General features: G+C 50.7%; 1 protein-coding gene across 5 annotated transcripts in view; it reads left to right on the forward strand.

The window, feature by feature from the left end:
• Window positions 1–20,324, forward strand: part of MIB2 (MIB E3 ubiquitin protein ligase 2) — a 35,156-nt gene extending 14,832 nt beyond the window's left edge. For all 5 annotated transcript variants that reach the window (XM_077311284.1, XM_077311287.1, XM_077311283.1 and 2 more), the window contains exons 3-19: window positions 547–718; window positions 7,877–7,983; window positions 8,215–8,409; window positions 8,697–8,839; window positions 9,944–10,051; window positions 10,570–10,674; window positions 11,281–11,443; window positions 11,826–11,959; window positions 12,614–12,762; window positions 13,145–13,301; window positions 13,542–13,696; window positions 15,390–15,516; window positions 16,334–16,561; window positions 17,080–17,258; window positions 18,271–18,455; window positions 18,804–18,869; window positions 19,365–20,324. In XM_077311284.1, the coding sequence (XP_077167399.1) occupies window positions 547–718; window positions 7,877–7,983; window positions 8,215–8,409; window positions 8,697–8,839; window positions 9,944–10,051; window positions 10,570–10,674; window positions 11,281–11,443; window positions 11,826–11,959; window positions 12,614–12,762; window positions 13,145–13,301; window positions 13,542–13,696; window positions 15,390–15,516; window positions 16,334–16,561; window positions 17,080–17,258; window positions 18,271–18,455; window positions 18,804–18,869; window positions 19,365–19,606 (2,615 nt within the window). In that variant the 3' untranslated portion in view covers window positions 19,607–20,324. The remainder of the gene's footprint in view (window positions 1–546; window positions 719–7,876; window positions 7,984–8,214; window positions 8,410–8,696; window positions 8,840–9,943; window positions 10,052–10,569; window positions 10,675–11,280; window positions 11,444–11,825; window positions 11,960–12,613; window positions 12,763–13,144; window positions 13,302–13,541; window positions 13,697–15,389; window positions 15,517–16,333; window positions 16,562–17,079; window positions 17,259–18,270; window positions 18,456–18,803; window positions 18,870–19,364) is intronic.
• Window positions 20,325–20,949: the final 625 nt, after the last annotated feature.

Genomic DNA, 20,949 nt, shown 5'->3' on the forward strand with positions numbered 1-20,949 from the left:
GGGGGTGCTGTTGGGGGCTTTTTGATTTGGAAAAAAGGTGAGGGGGCGTGGGGGCATGAAGGACGCTTCAATGACTCTATTTGGGCATGGATATTTTGGAGTAAGGTGTTTGGTTAAGCGGAACCTCCTTGTCCAGAAGCAGAATAGCTCTGAATACTTAAAGCTGGGGATCAGCAGCAGGGGAAACTATTGCATTGATACCCTGCTTTTAAGCTTTCCAGAACTGCCAGACTGTCCCCTGTTGGAGACAGGATACTGGACACAACGGGCTTTTGGTTGCCCCCAGCAGGGCCTTCCTGGTGCTTGAACTGACACCTGAAGTCTTCACTTCTTCTCTCCTGGAGTCCTCGGGCACCTTGAAAGCCAACCGAGCTTTATTCAAGGCATAAGCCTTTTGTGTGCATGCACACTTCTTCAGGTACACGTAAAAGCTTCTACCCAGAATAAAACCTGGTTGGGTTTAAAGGCGCCACCGGACTCAGGCTGCCTCGTGCTGCTGCAGACCGACTCGGCAACCCACCTGAACCGGTCTTCTCTCTTCGGTAGGCGTCCGGCACCCCAACATCATCTGCGACTGCTGCAAGAAGCATGGGATCCGTGGGATGCGCTGGAAGTGCAAGATCTGCTTTGATTACGACCTGTGCATGCTGTGCTACATGAACAACAAGCACGACCTCGCCCACGCTTTCGAGCGCTACGAAACGGCCCACTCGCGACCGTAAGTCCCTCGCTTTTGACCACTCGTGGCTGTAAGTCCCTTGGTTTGAGTTGCCTGCTGGTAAAGAATCTTCCTTCCGGAGCGAGGGGGGGGGGACTAGACTGGCTGGATGTGTTTCTCTCTTACGCCCTGTTTCCACACATGTCTGATCTAAGTTCCACTGTGGTCATTGAGGTTTCTGATTAGTGCTTGTGCGGAAAACCGTGCATGCGCTAAAAAGCTGTTTTTTGGTGTTGGGATGTTTGGTGTTTTGGTAGTGGAGGTGTTGTATTTTCTCTGGTTTGATGCATCTCTTTACTGGCAGCTAGGATGATTTGCCCTCATTCAGCGGTGTCCCATGAGGATCTGTGCGTGACAAGCACAGGCGAGGATTTAAATCAGGTCTACACAGATTCTTACGGTGCCGTTTCACGCAGTTAAAAAAAGCCGGACGGGACTTGTGACAGAGCCAGGTGTGGACTCTGGGCTGATTCTTGGCAGGCCTGTCTTGCCCTCCGTCCCTGTCTGCCACCTCTGTGAGATCCCTTAGCAAAGATGGTAACATAACTTGAGTTTCATCCTGGGATAGGCACACAAAGCCAGCCGTGATGGCGAGGGTTCATCCTCCTTTGCCCACCTCTGGCTTCAAATAGGCCAGGTGGATTTTGCTCCGGGCATTCTCCAGTTGCATCCCGTGCCATGTGGATGGGGGCTGCTGCTCATTACAGGAAAAGGGGTCTTCTCCGGCTCTGGAGAGAGCTGTTTTCTGCCTGATTCCTGCTGGGCTGTGAAGCAGCTTCAGCCGCAAACGCCCGGCATTATGTGTGGTTGCTCTGGTCTCCCCTATTTGTTCCAGGCCGTCGTGATTTTAGCTTGAATTCAGGGCAGTCGGGGAGGATGTTGGGTTGTGTGTGTGTATTGGGGGGGGGATGCTGTGTGATTCAGGGGCTTTGCAGATTGTGGCTTTGCGCTTTGAGGCTTCCTTGCGGCGAGAGAGTTTTTCTGCGAGAAAGTTCATCCCGTGATCGATTCCACACTCCTCATTAATCCTCCAGGGGCTCTGAGCACAATATCCCCCAGGGCTTGGTTCCGCTTGACTGGGATAGAAAAGGATTGTTTTTGCCCCTATTGAAACGAAGCCAGTATCTTTGTGCCCCGAGTTGGCTTGCCAACCTCCAGGGGAGGCCTGGCGATCTACCCGAATGCAACTGTACTCCAGTTGCTTTGGAGGGTGAAGCCAAGGATATTTTATCCTAGTGAGCTCTTCTCCCCCAAATGTCCAGGAATCTCCCAACTTGAAGCTGGCAACCCTAGTCCCAGGGGTATTCGCTGAATTAGGGAGGGAGGATGGTTTCTTTTTCAAGATACAGTGGCAGAACCAGAGCGTACGTCGGCCCAGGTTGTGTGAAACTCACTGGGTGATCTTTCTACATAGCCTACCTCGCAGGGGTTATTGCGGAGGTAAATCCGGTGAGAGGGGAAGCTCCGTAGACGACCCTGAATTCCACAGAGGAAGGAAAGGAATAAAACTCCAGTTAATAAATACAATGGAACCTGCCAGTCAGCTGTCAACGTTTGGCCTGCTCTACCTCACAGGGTTGTTGTAAAGATAGTTGGAAGCCACACATGCTGTCCTTTATCGCCCACAACCATTGGCTATTGCAAAACTGTCAGAACACGACTGCGACCTGGCGTTACGAGCCGTCTTTCCTAGAAATTTAAAAATGCAACAATGCCACACCAGCAATCCTTCGGCTCAAGGTGACAGGCAAGGCGAGCCAGTTCACACGTTACGCAGGAGGAAATCCTGGTTCCTTGGTGCAGGTACATTCTGTACTTGGGCGTGTTTGGCGCATTCCCAGGCTTTATGTTGTTTTTTAGGTCAACCCCCTTTGGGAAAAACACTCCATAGTTTTGGTTTATTTTTAAACAGCAAACGCATCTCTCTCTGGGGCTTTTCGTGCAGCGGCCTGGTTCCCCCTGCAAGGCAGGTTTCAAGGTAACGAGGAGAAATCTCCAGAGCATCCAGCGGAGAATCTCCTGTGACTTTGTGAGCAGCGGACTGGGGTGGCCATAAATCTGGCATGAGGATGTGTCTTTTCTCCCCCCACCCCCAATTCCCTGGGTGTTCTTTCCCCAATAATGAATCCTTTCAAGTTGAAAAACCGGAGGAGGCCAGGTGGAGAGCAGTAAAGACCGGTTAGTGGGGGCATTTGTCAAGTCCAAGGTGAGAAGCCCCAAAGGAAGAGAGAGCTCAGTACATTTCAGGCCAGCCTTTCTGGAGATGGTGTTTTGTCCCTGGTGGATGGACGGGCCTTAAAGCAGGGATGCCAGCCTCCAAGTGGAATTTGGGGAACCCCCCCCCAAAGAATTACAGCTTCTCTCCAGACTACAGAGGTCACAGGATTGTATTTAAATATTAGACCACCGAAGAAGACCCAAAGAGGGGAGGTCAGGAATTTCCTGTTATTTTTCAAATGTCCTCTGTGTCCTGATTGGCTCATTTAGAGACTTCCTGCTCCTTCGAGCATACTTCCTCCCTGCTTGCCTCCTGAACAGACAGAATGATTGCAGACAACAGTCAGATAGTTAGACTATTACACCTCTCTCTCTTTCTATGTAAGGTTGTTTCTCTCTTCACAATAAAGCTGTTTTATTCTTTAAGCAGCCAGGGTCTTTCCTCTTGCAAATTGTAACGCTGACAACACTATTTGCCATCTCAAACGATACCATCCAGGCTCAAACCAGCACTATTAATAATAGAAGAGGGAGGGGAAATTGCTTACTTCCACCCTACTTCCTCCCGCAACGCCCATCCTCTCCCCCAACCATGCCTTACTTGTTGTTGGATGTTTTTGCATGATGTCTAGACAAACAGGTTTTCAGAAAGATATACCCTACCCCACCCCACCCCACCCCAGGCAGCCTTCTCCATGGGGGGTTTTCCAATCTGACATGCGGAAAACGACCTTGTTTTGAGAGGCTGTCAGAGAAACCCAGGGACACGTCCTCGTCCGGAGATTTACGGAGACATGTCAGTGTTTCCAACGCTGAGGATAATTGGGTGCGATTGACTGAGATTGAGGTGGTCGTATTTGCGGCTGGATGTTTTATCGGGCATTTGCAGGGCTAACCCTCCCTTAGGGTTTGTTTTCCATGCAGCGAAACTGGGAGAGAGATCCTCGAAATAAATCCGCTGATCAAATGGAAGGCTGACCGGCAGTTCCCCAGAGAGGTTTGCGGCTGAGTAGAGGCATAAAGACCGTTTAATGCTGGCTGTTCTGGTTATCTGACATGGGTGGCCTGTGCTTTCAAATGTTAGAAGCTGAACAGGGTTGACCCTGGTTATTGCTTGGGTGGGAGATCGCCAGGGAAGTCCTCTCTCTTGGCTTGAAAACCCTACCGAGTGACCACAAAGACTGCTGTGACCACCATTCTGGTTAAATCAGAGTTGAGGGAGAGACCGTAGTTCCGATATTGAGCATCTCCTTGGCAGGCAGAAAGTCACCCGTAAAACTCCTGGGAGCTGAAGGACCTTTGGTACTGACTTAGACATTTCCTTGCCCCAGCATGGGGATTTGAACCCAGGTCTTCTGGATCCTAGCCAGACGCTCTAACCCTGACTTCATTCTCTAGTTCTCCAGTATTTGGGGCGAAGGTCTTTTCTGTCCTTGGCGCCTGGGATTGCTAGAACTTTGCGTGTCCGGGGCAGGGGGGCTGCTCTTGACAATTCTTTGCTTCCATCCACTGCTTGATCTCCTTGCTCCCGGAAAATCCTCTCCTCCTCCCCTGTGCTGGATTACAGCAAACCCGAACTGTGCGTTCAGGCAAACGGCACTGGGCCGGTCGCCAGCTCATCGCATAGAGGCCAGATGTCGCCACAGAGACAGACTCTCCAAAAGCGAAGGGTAGGGTGCAGCCACACCAGATGGCCTTGTGTTGATTAGGAAATTCACATCTGGCTAATGCAATAAATCTTGGCCCACTCTGGGTGAAGCATGGGACCTCAGGGGTTTATTGGGGGGGGGAGGTTAGGTTTTGGGGAAGGGAGTTTTTGCAGACAGAACAGAGCAGAGTGGTTCGTCAAAAGGGACAAAGAAAATTAACTGAATTAACTTTCTCACTTACTTCGGGAGAAGAAAAACAATTTGGCACTTTAAAAAAAAGCACAGGGGAGAGAAAATATAACTGTGCTTTGTTTCCCAGCTCAAACAAAACTTTAAATTAAGGGTCACAGGGAGTGTCGCATGGCCTAGCTCTAACCTGTTACCTGAAGAGGTATCTCTGCCAGTCTGCTGGGATATCCCGTAAAGGTCCTTGTTTGGGTTCCCAACCTCCAGTTGGGGCCTAGAGATGTTCTGGAATTACAGCTCAGGTGACAGAGATCAGTTCGCAAGGAGCAAGTGGCTGCTTTGAAGAGCAGACTCTGTGGCATTATACCACACTGGTGATTTTCCCTGTGTGCCGTCCCTAGATCTCCAGGAATTTCGCAGCCAGAAGCTGGCAACCCTTGTCCTCACATTGGCCAGTTTGCATCCCTTGCCCCTGCACCACTGCGGATCCAGATTCAAGGCCCGTTCTGGGGCCCCGTTCTGCAATAAGAGCTTGAATTCCAGGCTTCTCATTTCTGGGCCGGAGGGCAAGCAAATAACCTTGGCCTGAACTCTGCCAGGAAGCCTGATGTATGAGGCGAGGCCGTGCTACCAGAGCCAGGGCCCTCCTCGATTTTAATCTAATTGGAGTTGTTTTGCTTCCAAATACTGGAGACGGACCAAGGCTATTAAAAGTGCGGCAAAACTGCCCGGGGGGATGCGTTTAATCACCGCAGTACAGCCTTTAATAACAATTTTAATTAAGGTATCCATTCTCAGGTCTGTGCTGACCCTGGAATTCCAGCTCTATTAGATTTTGCAGAGGGGCGGAAATTGCTCTACGAGAAATGCCACGGGGCCACAGAGGAAAATACCAGCAGGGGGTGCGTGTGGGATTTAAAAACACCGCAAAACCTTGCGCTTGGGATGAAGGCAGCTGCTGAAATCTGTTGAGGCGGAGATGGTGAATGGACGGCATCCCCTGGGAAATGGGACAGCAGTTTGCCTGGGATTGAAAATCAGGGCTGTCCTCAGTAAACAGCGGCCTGCTTAGAACCAGAGAGCGATTGCAGAGTAAAGGAACCCAACCAGGGCGCCTGGAGATCTGCTGCTATTCCAGTTGATCTCTAGATCAGTTCCCTTGGAGAAAATGGCTCCTTGGGAGGGCAGACTCTGTGGCATTATACCCTGCTGGGACCCCTCCCCTCCCTAAACTCCACCTTCTTCAGCTCCCTCTCTAAAACCTCCAAGTATTTCCCAACCCAGAACTGACAACCCTAAATCCAACAAGCCTGGGAAGGCCTTTAATTGGGCCCATGCTTTGCAAAAGTTTCTCGCAAGCCTAGTTGCTCACGGTGCAGTTTTTGCTGCTGTGGTTTGTTTAAGAGAAATCTTAAACCGCAGGTCCCCAACTTTTCCTGGGGGCGGGACACCAACTAGGGCTTTTGCCCAGGAAGGTTTCTGATTGGCCTTCAGGGATTTGATTGGCAGATTTCTAAATGATGTTCCTTTGGCACCAGCTGCCACTGTAGCCCAAGCATTGAAACTGCCTCACATCCCAGTGGGGTCTTTCCACTCCACCTAGCCCAGCGGTGCGTCTCCATCCCTCGGGGTCAGGTCTCTTAAGGTGAGGACAGAGCAGATCTTCTGTCAAAGAGATCCTCCAAGCGGACGTGCGTGTCTCCACAAAGGACACAAAACCTGCTAAGCCCTGGTTGAGAAGCTCTTGAGGAAATCTCTGCTTGTTTGGTTGCGGGTGAGGAGGGGCAAGGATATCGGGAGGCCAGGAGGTGTGGAAAGTCTATTTTTAAGAGAGGGGGTAGGGACAGTCATGCTGAAGGTTCAGCAGGATCAGCGATGGAGGAAGTAGTCCAACCCAAACAGAGCGGCTGTCATGGCCGGTTCATTTCAGCAGCCGGCGTTTAAGCTAGGACATCTGCATTGCCTACTGACGTCGCTTTTTCGTCTCTATATTTTGAAAGTCAGGCACATTAACGACCATTGTGCAAAGAGTGTAGACCAGGGGTAGTCAAACTGCGGCCCTCCAGATGCCCGTGGACTACAATTCCCATGAGCCCCTGCCAGCGAATGCTGGCAGGGGCTCATGGGAATTGTAGTCCAAGGGCATCTGGAGGGCCGCAGTTTGACTACCCCTGGTGTAGACTCATTTCGAAGTCACAGACCTCACCGTTTTACACCTTCCCTTATTACAGAATTTAAATTTCTAACCAGAGGTTGCAAACTTCCGTGGACATATTTGTGTATTCCCAAAACGTTGCAGAATGGTTAATTTAGTTTAATGGTTAACCTCCTGCAGTCATGAAAATGGGAAAGTGTTGAACTTTGGCTAGATCATATTTGTTTTTAAAAAAAGGACTCTGGGGCTCTTTTCTGACAGTTCAGAGAATACAGAGAGAGATTGGCCTTGGCAGTAGGACTCCAGGTGAGAGCATAAGGAAGTGTCCACAAGAGCAGCTTCAGATCAGGAAGCCCCTGGTTCGAATCTCACCTCGGCCACAGAATTTCACGGCAGCTTTCTGCAAACCACATATAAATATTGGCTGGTTAATCATATATTTCGCGATCCCTAATTAATGGATTTAGGGCTCAGAGTAGTAGTGGACACCATAGTTTTCTGGGGGCCCCATACTAACTCTATGGTTTGCATTTCCCCCGGAAATCCCGAGTTCTAATCTTGGGAATAAATAAGTATGCACAGATGTGCCCATTCTCGTTTCACTATTGTTGTTGTTGTTTAAATTTATTAAGTTTCTTTGTCTTCCTGAGTCTCCCTTTGTTCTGGCCTTTCCCATTTTCCTTGCTGGCATTCCTGAGTCAACGTTTGTTAGAGCCAGTGCAAAATTTTTAGGTTCCTAGAACCCTTGTCTGCTCTTGGCTACTCAGTGAGAGAAGACTGCCAAATCAGGGGGCTTTTGTAGCCGGAAACATGGCATTTGAGCTGGAATGAGATTTGTGCATGCACATGTTCTGAGTAACATCCCAGGGCTACTCTACGGTCAAAGAGTCGGCACGAGCAGTCGAATTAACAGCTTGGCTTTTTCTCTGTGGCTCTTCTGTTCCCCTGCAGTGTCACTGTGACTCCACGGCAGAATTTGCCACGCATCACCTTAAAGGGGACTTTCCAGGGAGCAAAAGTCGTCCGGGGCCCCGACTGGGAATGGGGCAACCAGGATGGTAAGCAGATTCACCCCCTTTCTTTTAAGAGGGGACGGGGCCCACTGTAGGAGACGAGAGAACCTCAGCACTTTTTCAGCCATGTTGCTAAAACATTCGTCCTGACGACTTCCTCGCCGTATTCATTTTGGACGGCAAAACACAGGCCACATGCTCACCTGCCTTTCCCATCTGTGTCCATGAATGCCTGTTTTCAGTCTCCTTATTCTGGTTTTTTCACCTTGCATTCAGGGGGCGAAGGCAAAACCGGACGCGTCATTGACATCCGTGGCTGGGATGTAGAGACCGGGCGAAGCGTGGCCAGCGTCACCTGGGTTGACGGCACCACGAACGTGTACCGAGTCGGGCACAAAGGAAAGGTTGACCTGAAGTGCATTATGGAAGCGTCTGGAGGTTTTTACTATAAGGAGCATCTCCCTAGATTAGGTGGGTTGACCCTTGGGGTTCATGGAATAAATCTTGCCAGCTTGGTGTCGTGGTTAAGAGCCATGGCCTCTAATCTGGAGAGGCAGGTTTGATTCCCCACTCTTCCTCCACCTGCAGCCTGCTGGGTGACCGTGAGCTAGTCACTGTCTTGTTAGAAGCTGTTCTCACAGAGCAGTTCTGTCAGGGCTCTCTCAGCCTCACCTACCTCACAGGGTTTCTGTTGTAAGGAGAAGAAAGGATGGCGATTATCAGCCTCATTGAGACTCCCTCTTGTTCCATCTTCCCAGGTAAACCAGCTGAGCTACAGAAGAAGGAGAGTACGGAGAGGCACCCGTTCCAGCATGGAGACAAGGTGAAATGCCTCCTGGACATCGACATTTTGCGAGAGATGCAAGAAGGACATGGAGGCTGGAATCCAAAAATGGCTGAGGTGTGGACCAAATCCTTCTCCCCGGTTTTGGAGACAGGAGCAAGGGGAAAACATGGCTACCACTAATCACTGATACTTGTGGGGACTGTGTCCAGAGGGGAATTGATCAGGCACTGGGAAGCAGGTGGGCTGACTTGGGGAGAGAAGTCTCAAAACACAGTCCTTCAATAACAGAGTTGCTAATCGTCAGGTAATGGCTGGTGATCAGTATTCCCTCTAAGTTTCCCCCTTACTGCGTAGAGCAGTTCACATCCTGAGCAGAATGCCTGCTGTAATCTTAAAATGAGCAACAGGCAGCACGAGACCCTGTGCAGTTCCAGAAAGCTGTTGACCATTTAGAAGGAACACAGCTGGCGATTGCAGCTGATTGCCAGGCGATAATGGCTGCTTTGGAGGGGGGTCCCTCCCCAAACCTCACCCTACACAGGCTCCGTTCCCCCGAAGTCTCAAGGCGCCTCTCAACCCAGAGCTGGCAACCCTAATAAGGAACGTTTCAGGATGGGGGAAGCTCGAAAGCAGGGGTAGTCAAACTGCGGCCCTCCAGATGCCCATGGACTACAATTCCCATGAACCCCTGCCAGCAAACGCTGGCAGGGGTTCATGAGAATTGTAGTCCATGGACATCTGGAGGGCCGCAGTTTGACTACCCCTGCTCTAAAGATATTAATGGCCCCGCTGCATTAGATGATATAGTTTGTATGATAATAAATGCAGAATAACTTTCACTACCCACTATAATTCAAAACAGGCCAATATACACCAATCCCCTTTGTTACTTTCAACATAATTCTTGCAACACAATCTAACAGTGGAAATAGAATATGCTTCCCAACCTATAATTTCTTTCTTATTAGCCAAAGCTATCAGCCTAGCTAACTCCGTTGTCTCCCAAATTTTCCTCAACCAATCTAGTTTACTTGGAAGATGCTTTTAGCTTCCAAAAAACTAGCCAAGGCGAATATTGCAGCTGTTAACAGGTATTTAACTGCTTCTCGTACTGATGCATCTAGCAACTATAACTTCTTCTCCCCTGTGATGGAATTCACATTTTTCTGTTCTCTCCCCCTCCCTCAATTCTCTCCTGCCTCGTGTCCACACTCAAAGTTCATCGGCCAAACAGGAACTGTACACAGAATCACAGACCGAGGAGACGTCCGCGTGCAGTTCAACAGCGATATCCGCTGGACGTTCCATCCAGGGGCTCTGACCAAGGTAGCTTCCGCCAGGACAGCCTCTTCAGACGTGCAATATCCCCTGGGAGGAGAACCGTGACTAGCCCAAGTGGAGGGGGAGTGGGGGAATCAAATTCGGCTCGCCAGATCAGAGGGCGCTGCTCTCACCCGCTGCACCCAGCTGGCTCTCAGGTTGCTCTGGGTTGGCTGCTGGGGTAAAGTGCAGCCAAATTGAAGCTGGCTTACCACGACCCCGTAGGGTTTTCAAGGCAAGGAACAAACCAGGTGGCTTGCCATTGCCTGCCTCTGTGTCATGACTCTGGCCTTCAGTGGTGGCCTCCCATTCAAATACTAATGCCCAGGGGTAGTCAAACTGCAGCTCTCCAGATGTCCATGGACTACAATTCCCAGGAGCCCCTGCCAGCAACTGCTGGCAGGGGCTCCTGGGAATTGTAGTCCATGGACATCTGGAGGGCCGCAGTTTGACTACCCCTGGCTTATGCTAATGCCTTCTCCAGCACGCTCTTCACCTACCATTTTTACTTTTTCCCCTCGTAGCTCAACACCTTTTGGGTCGACGACGTCGTCCGTGTGATCGATGACGTGGAAACGGTCAAGCAGCTGCAGTCGGGTCACGGGGAATGGACGGATGAAATGGGCGCGGTGAGCGTGTCTCCTCGTTGCTCAGGGACAGCCTGGGAAACTTAAAAAGAAAAAAAAAATGATCTGTTCTCTTTCCTTTTGCCTCCCTTGTTCTTTTTTGGTTTGGTTGGTTGGTTTTGTTTTTTCCCCCGTTGCGTTTTTAAATTTAACGCTTTTGAGCTGAGGTAAGGACAGACACAGCCTCAGGTCCATGTGATGCCCTGCTCCCAAATAAGCTGAGAAATGGGCAAAGGACTCTCGAGGCTGTTAGCGGGCAGTCAGAGCAGCAAGAGAGGCCTTGGCAGAACTCGCTCAATCCCCGCCAGCTCACTCCCATTAATGGGAGAACTGAGGCAGAGCCATGGATGCAGGAAACAAGGGGTTAAATGAAATGAAATGAAATACATTTTTTAGAAAGGCTGTTATTCAGTGCCCCCTAGTGGTGCATATATTAATATACTTTCATATGTAGATGAATTGGCTATGCATTCCTTGTACAAGCACGTGTGCTTGTACATCTTAGTGTGCTACTGGAAGTAGTTGGCAAGGCACTTAACAGGGGCAGATCCCTCCGGAGACTGGGGTCCTTCCCTTATTCCTGAAATCAGCTTCCCCTTTCTGTTGCAGACCCTCGGGCACATCGGCAAGGTGATCAAAGTCTTCGGAGACGGGGACTTGCGGGTCTCTTTCGCAGGCCAGTCCTGGACCTTCAACCCCGCCTGCCTGACGGCCTACCAAAGAGAGGAGGATGCTAACCTCATGACAATCGAGGACGCAAAGGAGTCTAAAAGTGAGAGCGAGGGGAGAAAGCGGAGCCTTGGCACCTGTTATCAAAACAGCCTCTTAGCTGTCTTGTTATGCTGGTTCTTTGCATCCTCTGACCCACAATTGGTTGAGTTTGTGCAATAGTGCGGAATGTTCAGAGGGCTGCTGCAATAGCACGGGATGTTCAGAAACATTCCAGTTTCTCCAGGAACAAGCTGCGGATGAAATGTTTGCAGTCTGACCTGCAGGAGAAAATATTCCTCCACCCTCCACCCTCCGGGCCGGTCTCAAAGCCACACATGGGTCTTTGCTGACTTCTTGCACAGTAGCCTCTGTCCCCAGTTAACTCGGCACGCTTTGCTGCCCTCTTACCGCTTCAGTTAACCTCCGTTCTCATCCCCACGCAGGCACCTTGCTCTCTGTGCTGGGAAGACTGCTCTCGCAGAAGATGGAATTGGACAACCCGGGCCGCCTGGTGATCGAGGCGGCCCATGGGAACGTCAGCAAAGTCCGGGATCTGGTTCAGAAATACCCCGACAAGGCAAGCGGATCTGTGTGGATGAAAGAAACCTAGAACAAATTCGCACGTAGCAGGCGCATTGACTTTACTGCCGTAAAGGGCTGCTTGCATGCATGAAATGGATCCTACAGATTAAATGCCCCAGATAGAGGTTTCTTGTTCCCTGAGAGCCAGTGTGATGTTGTGGTTAAGAGGGATGGGTCTCTTGGAGAACCGGGATTGATTCCCCACTCCTCCTCCACGTGCAGCCAGCCGGGTAACCTTGGGCTAGTCCCAGTTCTCTCAGAGCTCGCTCAGCCCCACCTACCTCACAGGGCATCTAATGTTGGGAGAAAAACAGAAGGAACTTATAAGGCACTGGAGGGTATAATGAAATAGCTTCTTCCTCTTCTCTGCCTCCTAATCCACCATGCCTGGCTTCACTGAAGGCAGCTTGGTCTGGTCTTCCGTACCCAGGTCAAGCTGGGTATAAACTGGCAAATTTCCAAGGGTGGTAGAATGGAGTTCAGGAGTCACAGAGCCTTGCATTACGGGGGAAAAAACATTCCTTGCATGAAGAAAGTTAACATAGCAGGCTCCGTCAGAACCTTTTCCCTTGGTATGTTAACATTTGGCTCGGAGGATTTGTTTAAAAAAAAATGTTGATCATTCTCAGCAGTGCTAAATTCTCCACAGGTTGATATAAAAAACCAGGGCAGGACGGCGCTCCAGGTGGCCTCTTACCTGGGCCAGGTGGAAGTGGTGAAGGTCTTGTTGCAGGCCCACGCCAACATCAACCTACGAGACGAGGAAGGGGACACGGCACTCCATTATGCAGCTTTTGGGTCAGTAATGCCTGTATATGGTCAGTAACACCATATAGAAGGTGATCCATTCCACCACATACGTTCCCACCCAAGGTGGTTCATCAGGACAGATTGACCCGTAGACGCATGTACATCTCCAGCTTGAAATACCCAGGCCCACAGGAATCAGGGGCTGGCGTTTCCACCCTCAACACGTTTTGGCAGTCCCTGGATAAGCTGTAGCAGCCATTGGGCGGCTCCACTCGTCCTTCTCTTTCAGAATTCCAAAGGTTCAAAAAGGACAGGGAGCCCCTGCCCCACAGCAGGAGTAGATGGGTGGGGGAGCTTGCGGATTCCTGCTGCACGGTGACCAGGAGCGATATCCACGTCCCGCTAGTCATTTTGAGATTTCGTTCCCCAGGAACCAAGCCGAAGTCACCCGCGTGCTCGCCAGCAAAGGTGCCAACCTAGACCTCTTGAACAACGTCAAGTGCACGGCCTTGTACATCGCAGTCAACAAAGGCTTCACAGAAGTTGTGCAGGCCTTGTGTGAATACACCTGTGACGTCAACCTGCCGGTGGGTGTCATGCCAGTGCTGCTGGCAAAAAGCTCGTGGGGAGGGGAGTGTAGTTCCAGGGGGCTCCTCCATGGTCAAAAGGTTGAAAAAGGCTGCCATGGCGTTCCAGCATGGTCTCTGGAGAAGCATTTAAACTGCAGGGCTTCTTTTGACTGGGCTGTTAACAAACTATTGCATCTTACTGAGCTCCGGACGGTGCATCATCTCTGCCTTCTTTCTCCTCCCTCCACCCCCGCGCAGGATTCCTACGGCGACACCCCCTTGCACTACGCCATCACTGCGGACTTCAAGTGCATCATTGAGACCCTCACGGAAGTCCCCACCATCGACTTCACCATCCCAAACCGGCAAGGATTCAACCTGCTGCACCACGCGGCTCTGAAAGGGAACAAATTGTAAGCGTGAACAGACGGCTTAAATTTTGTTTTGTTCTGCTTCTGCCCCACTTCCTCTCCCCCCCCCCACACACACACACAGAAGAAACAAAGATCCAGAGGCGAGGCCAGTGGAGTAGAGGCAATAATTGTTTAAGGTCTCCTCGCGTTTTCGGGTTCGACTCAGGCAGAACTTTAACACAGGCCAAGTGAGGTTTTGCCGAACGGTATCCGTCAGGAGTTTGTTCTCCTCTGGTGACCCTCGCTTGGGAAACGGGCCTTCCCTAGACCAGACTCACGTTTAAGCGCATCCCTAAGAATGCCAGGTGTGGTTTGGTCTCTGGCAGCATATAAATTGGGCCACACGGGGGCATCATTCACAAGAAGGAGGTTAGGAAAGTCGCCTTTTGAGGGCTTATTCCTGTCGGAAACAATCTCCGTGAAGTATCCTGCTTCTTAAAAAAAAAAAAAACCTTTGAGGTGACTTTGCTGTTATGTGGATATTTCCATAATGACCAGAGCTCCTGAAGGATAATTACACACAGACACGCCCACCGGTCTTTCCAGAATGACACTTTCCCCTCTAATTTGGCAAAATCCGTCACCGGCATGGCGTCATGTGCTTTGACGTAACCCGCCCTATGTCTGGAGAGAAAGGACCAGAGGCAGATACAATAATAATAGGGTAGGAGCAGCAGACTCGAACTGGTTTTGATTCCCCCTTCTTCCACACGAAGCCTGCAAGGGGACCTTGGGCCGGTCACAGCTCTCTCTGGACTCTCTCAACTCCACCTGCTTCATAAGATGCCTCCTGTGGGGAGAGGAAGGGAAGGTGACTGTAAGCTCCTTGGGGCAGTGACCTCTGTAAAACCACCGTGCCTGCAGTTGGTGCTTAAGAGATAAATACAATAATCTTTACACTGTTTGACTGGCAGCAGTGTATTTTATTCTGCTGCTTTTATAATAAGGACTCTCAAGGCGGGGACAAACAAGCCAGGCTTAATAAAATCTGGGGGGAGGGTGCAGTTTGAGGGGGGCACGGGAGAATCGGAGTGCCACGCTGCTGGGTTAGCAGAAGGATTAAGGCTTCTCGTTATCTTTTCGCCCTTCTCTTTTTCTTTTTCGTTTATGAACGGGAAGCCCAAGCAGCCCCCCCGCCTCCGTTTCCTCCCCTTCTCCTAACTTGATCTTGGAGGCGACTTGAGCTCTCTCCTTGTGCGTGTTCCCTGACTGCTGGCTCACGTCCCTGCCGGCGCTCCGCTAAGGACATTAATATCTGCTGAGCGGGCCTGTCTCTCTGCTGTACATTTGCCCTTTGTGATGAGCGGCACCAGAGACTCCAGCCTCTTCTGCCTCCTCCTTATTTGAATTTTTTTTTTTTTTGCTCTGAACTTTTTGACCTCCTCCAGAGCCACCAAGAATGAGCCTCTTGTGGCGCAGGGTGGTAAGGCAGCAGACATGCAGTCTGAAGCTCTGCCCATGAGGCTGGGTGTTCAGTCCCAGCAGCCGGCTCAAGGTCGCCTCAGCCTTCCATCCTTCCAAGGTCGGTAAAATGAGTACCCAGCTTGCTGGGGGTAAAACGGTAATGACTGGGGAAGGCACTGGCAAACCACCCTGTATTGAGTCTGCCATGAAAACGCTGGAGGGCGTCACCCCAAGGGTCAGACATGACCCGGTGCTTGCACAGGGGATACCTTTACCCTTTACCTTTTAGAGCCATCAAGAAGATCCTGGCAAGGGCCCGGCAGCTGGTGGATGCCAAGAAGGAAGACGGCTTCACCGCGTTGCACCTGGCCGCCCTCAACAATCATAAGGAAGTGGCTGAGATCCTAATCAAAGAGGTAAATCCAGGAACAGAAGAAAGATTCTTTTTTGTTTTGAGGTGTCTTTTTTTGCTGGTGACATGGACACTGCCTTCACATAAACATTCAAAGCTGTCTCCCTTTCAGTCTAAGCACTGGTCCGTTTAACTCGGTGATCCTGTGGGAATCTTCTGGTGGGTCCCAGAATGCGACGAGATCTTCCTACTCCCAACTGAGAGAAGATCTCAGTACAGACCCTGGTTGGTAGTAGGAATGTGTCGTCTGGTGCAAAACTAAGGAAGGACTCCGGCAGCCCGAAACAGCACGGCCGACTTGTTCATCTTCTGTTTTGCTTTTTCCCCACGTTAGTTGACCAAGTGATTTTTTTTCCCGTGCTAATATTGTGTATATATACTTGTTGATATGGAATTTCTCTGGAAATTTTTAAACAGAGGCTGGAGAGCCATCTGACAGAGAGGCTGATTCTGTAAAGCCTCAAGGGGGTGGCAGGTTACAGTGGATGAGTGATAGGGTTGTGAGTGTCCTGCATAGTGCAGGGGGCTGGACTAGATGACCCAGGAGGTCCCTTTTCAACTCTCTGATTCTTTGATTCTATGATATTACTCAAGAAGATTAAAAGATTGTATGAGACTATCCTTTTTGGTGCCAATTCCCGGTTCCTCTTCGTTTGTTCACATTTATGGTCAACCACTTGCTGCCAGTATCGAGTGTTGAATTTGACTCACTAGTGCCTGTTTCCACGCCAAAAGAAAGACAACAGCCTAATTGAGAAAATTCCGATTGGTCAACCAGCTCTGTTATCCCCCTTTCCTGGCTCCGGTTCTCCTCTTTCCAGGGCCGCTGCGATGTGAACCTCAAGAACAACCGCAACCAGATGCCCCTTCACTTGGCGGTCACGCAGGGCCACATGGAGATGGTGCAGCTGCTCGTGAGCGAGGGGTGTGACGTCAACGCAGAAGACGAGGACGGCGACACGGCCATGCACATCGTCCTAGAGAGGCAGAACCTGATGTCCATCGTGGCCGACGAGCAACTGGACAATGAAGACAGCCTCTGCACCAAGGTAAAACTAGGGAGCCGGGCCAGTCAGAGCCTTTGCGTGGTTTGGTGTTGGCCCCCCTGCCACGTCACATGAGTCCCGTACCCCACTGGCACAAGAAATGGAAATTAATTCAACGCGCTCTTAAGTTTTTCGTGCTAACTATTTTAATGTTCAGTATTTGCTTTTGAATTTTAATGTGCCAGTGTTTTAGATTTGCTATTACGGATGTTGTAAGTTGCCCTGAGCCCTCGGGGTAGGGCAGCAGATGGATGGGTGGGTGCATGGGTGGGTGGATGACAGACAGACGATGGATGGGTGGGTGGGTGGGTGGGTGAGGGAGTGAGGGAGCGAGGCCTGGTTGCTGGAGTACTCTGTTCCAAGATCCTTTAGCCTTGTAACTAAACCCACAGTCTTTCTTCTCAACTGCATGTGCTGAGTACAAGGCCGTAGTCTCCTTTAAATACGCCCAGGTAAGAATGGGAAAGGCACCACAGCTGCTTAAAATTATCCCTTCTTTTCTCCCCCGCCTGCCCCTTCAGCTCCGGGCTTCTGGTTTCCTGGGCAACATTGAGCTGAACGTCGGAGCAGCCATTGCGTGCTACCTGGCCCAAGAAGGGGCCGACATCAACTACGCCAACCACCGAGGCAAGTCCCCCCTTGACCTCGTCATGGACGGAAGCATCGTTCAACTGATCAAGAACTTCTCCCAAAAGTTCAGGTAGGCCTCACCGCACCCACCGCTGCCTTGTTTATTAAATGCGTTCCTGTTCAAAACCTGCCCGATTCAAAAGCTTGGCCCATTTAGATGGGGCATAAATTCCCCAATAGGCCTACAGACATTTCCCTTTTTGTTAACTTTTTTCGGTTCCTGAACTCCTTTTTGTAGTGTGCCAGAAGTTAAGGCCAAACAACCAGAGGAGTTGCTCATACGCACCTTGTGATCTTCTCAGGGCTTTTGCTTGGGAAGGGCTGAGCCTGGGTCGCCTCCAGCATGGTATTCCCTTTGTTCTATGGCCCCAGGCCACGGTCTACAATGTAAGAATACTATTACAAACTACCTTTAGGGTGTGGTTCAGATTCCAAGGCGAGAAACAACAAAAGCTGTGATCATTCAGAAAGAATCATATGCGCACTAAGATGGGGGCCATTTAGTTTGTGTTCTGTCTCAAAGACTGGTAATAAGATTAGAACTATGAAGCTCACATCAAAATGTGAACTCTGGGCAAAGGGTCTCCCGTTCCGATCTGTACATGAGTGCAGGCCGAGGAGACATCCCAGCAGCAGGTCTTTTAAATTTTCCAGACTTTTAAAATAAACCGTTTGAGCTTCAACCCTCATCTTCTCGGAAACCGAGCTGTTTTCTTGGCTGATCCTTTTGCCGTGACAAAGAGCAGACAGAAACCCACCCTTAGATGCTTTGGCGTGGGCATTTTCTTTAAATGCAAAGCCATAATTTCAGAGTTCTTTTTGAAAACGCAGGGGGAAGCGGGAGGGGAACCTTGAAATCACATAATGGCTAGCTAACTATTCTGGGAGATGACGTTAAACGTTCCTTGAGCACAGATGTTCAGTTACACATTGCAGAGAGACCTAGAGGTCAGATCCTGGCATCTGCCAAGGGGCTATATTGCTGTAGTCCATGGGCATATAGAGAGCCACAGGTATAGAGCGTGCCCAGTATATACATGGCCTTTGAGCAACGCCTCATCTCCTTTTTATGATGCCTACAGGGATCAGCAAGACTCCTCGGAGAGTTCCACAGTGACGTGCAGCCTGCGGAGGGTCCACACCACCCCCAACACGATGACCAACCTTAGTGTGGCCAAGGTGGCCGCCCCATCGGAGTGCCTGGTCTGCTCGGAGCTGGCATTGCTGATCCACTTCTTCCCCTGCCAGCACAGCATTGTGTGCGAAGGTATCGCAGCGTTACATCTCATGTGCAGACACACCCCAGCCAGGGTCTGTGGAACCAGGGTCTGCCCTCTCCTTCTTGGCACCCGTGGGTATTTGGGATAGTTTTTCTTCCTGCTTCTGCACCACACAAAGGAAGATGGTTGGGTGGCTGGGCAGACCACCAGAAGAGGACAGCGAGGAGAGGAGGGTCTTCCTACCATCTCTGAAACTGGTAGCCCCTCCTACGCCTTTCCGGCAGCCCCTCCTACGCCATCTCCCCGTGCAGATTTCATCTGGGACACAGAACCTGTAGACCAGATAATACGAACCAATCATTCCAGCTTTGCTTCTCTTTCCCTGCCTTCCTTAGAATGCTCCCGGAGAATGAAGAGATGCATCAAATGTCAGGTGACCATCACCAAGAAGGTCAAGCAAGGTAAGGCCACCCCCTTTTTCAGTCTGAAAATTGGGGGGGCTGGAAGAACACCCCAAAGCTCTGAACGTCTGGGGTTTGCTTAAGGAAGGGGGTGGGTGGGAAACGGGACTCAGTCGTGGAGGACACACCTCTGTCAGCTATGATTGGCTGTGAAGTCTAAGTGGAACCTCTGCGCACAGAGGCAGTATACCTCTGCGTATCAGGTTCTAGGGACAAACTACAACAAAAGGCCAGGGATTTTCCTTGTCTGTTTGCCTTTTCCGCGTGCACAAAGGGCTCTTTAGAGCTGGTATGCCACAGCACTTTAGGACTGAGTTCTGACTTGAGAAGCCTGCTCAAATCTCACCTCCAGCGCAAACGTACTGCTGCCTTTTGCACCTGCTGAAGTTCCCAGATCGTCCCCAGGGGCAGCCCCCCTGCAGAGCATCTTGAGTAGTCCTCAATCGGCAGCCTTCCTCTCACCCCCCTCCTTTCTCTCTGGTTCCCTTTTGCCAGACAGCACAGAAGTGGAGTGCAGCCCTGGCTCGGAATCCACGGACCAGCAGAAACTGATGGAGGACCTGCAGAACCGTTACCGGCAGATGGAAGAGCGCATCACGTGCCCCATCTGTATCGACAACCAAATCAAACTGGTCTTCCAGTGCGGGCACGGGTCGTGCCTGGAGTGCAGCGCGGCCCTGACGGTGTGCCCCATTTGCCGGCAGACTGTCCGCGAACGGATCCAGATCTTCGTTTGAGGGCGGTTCGGCGGCTTCCTTGCCCTCGCCTCCACCCACCCACCCACCCACCCTTTCGGAGAACTTTGTATTCCATTTTTATTTCGAGAACCACAGCTGGCCTAATGCGTTTATAACGAACAATGCTGAAAGCGGAGGGGTGCGCGCGCATTGTCTTAGCAAGGCGAAAAGAGCCAGTGCACTCGGCGGAGGTCCCATCCCCGTTCGTTTTGGGTTTTTTTTTGGACAAGCCAAGCAGCCCAAGATGTAGACTTGCTAAAACAGGAGCTGCCCACGAGAGACCTGTGAAGGCCAAAATGTGGGCTTTGGGTCGGAGGTGTCTGGAGTTTCGGCCCTGCCGGTTTCTTTTCATAGCCTTATCCAGCTTAAGAAGAGGAGGAGGAAATTCTAAGAGAGTGGGCGTCCTTCCATTTTGTGAAATGGCAATACTCATGCACTTTAAAAGGTGGGGCGTTATTGAGCTCCGCCCTTCTCGCCGAGGGGGAGGGGCCAAAGAGGAACATTTCTGCCCAAGCAGACCTCTTGTTTTTTGAGATTACAAAACTCCTTGAATCGCTCTGACGTTATAAGCAGAGATGGACAGTGACGGCGCGTTTGTGTGCGAGGGTGGGGTGTCTGTGTGTGTGTGTGTGTGTGTCTGTGTGTGTGTGTGTGCGTGCCTTCAGGGTAAAGTAGTGAATGTTCCTTGGCAAAAAAAAATATAACACAGCAACTGAAATCTTCGTCTTACCCGGTGGTGGTGTTTTCCTTTCACCCTCTCTGTGTGTGACACCTGAGTTGTCGCAGATGTCTCTCAATCAAAGGCAGGTGCTGGTGTTACAGTTGAGATATATGCAAAGTTTTAAAGAAGCAGCATGAAAATCAACCCCTAGCAAAAGACCTCCTGCACAAAGACACAAATGCAGGCACATCACACCACACCATCGCTAAGGAAACTGAATGGGGAGGGGGATAGGCAATGTTGAACACACGACAAGGCCCCTCCTCAGCATGGGGCCTACTGCCAACCCCTGGAATCCCCCCTGCCCTGGAACAACCTTGATAGGGGGGGGAAAAAGCAATTTCCACTATGGCCTTCCTTCCAAAGTGGATTTCTTGGCTTGCTTTGTTGGTTTGAATCACGTATCTCACATTCATCCGATGTTCACATTCCTTTGTGGAAAAACAGCACTCTCCCTGTTTGCCCTCCCACCTTTCCCCATTCTTCAGAACAAACGCTCCCCCCACCCCTCCGTTATTTTGTCCAGCCCAAACAGCTAGGCCTGCAGTTAGCTGAACAAGACAGAAACCTTTAGGAACCCTTGAGGAAGTGCTCTGCCTCCTCTCCCCGTCTGTGAAGGGCA

This window comes from Paroedura picta, chromosome 15, assembly GCF_049243985.1.
Source record: "Paroedura picta isolate Pp20150507F chromosome 15, Ppicta_v3.0, whole genome shotgun sequence".
NCBI classification, from domain to species: Eukaryota; Metazoa; Chordata; class Lepidosauria; order Squamata; family Gekkonidae; genus Paroedura; species Paroedura picta.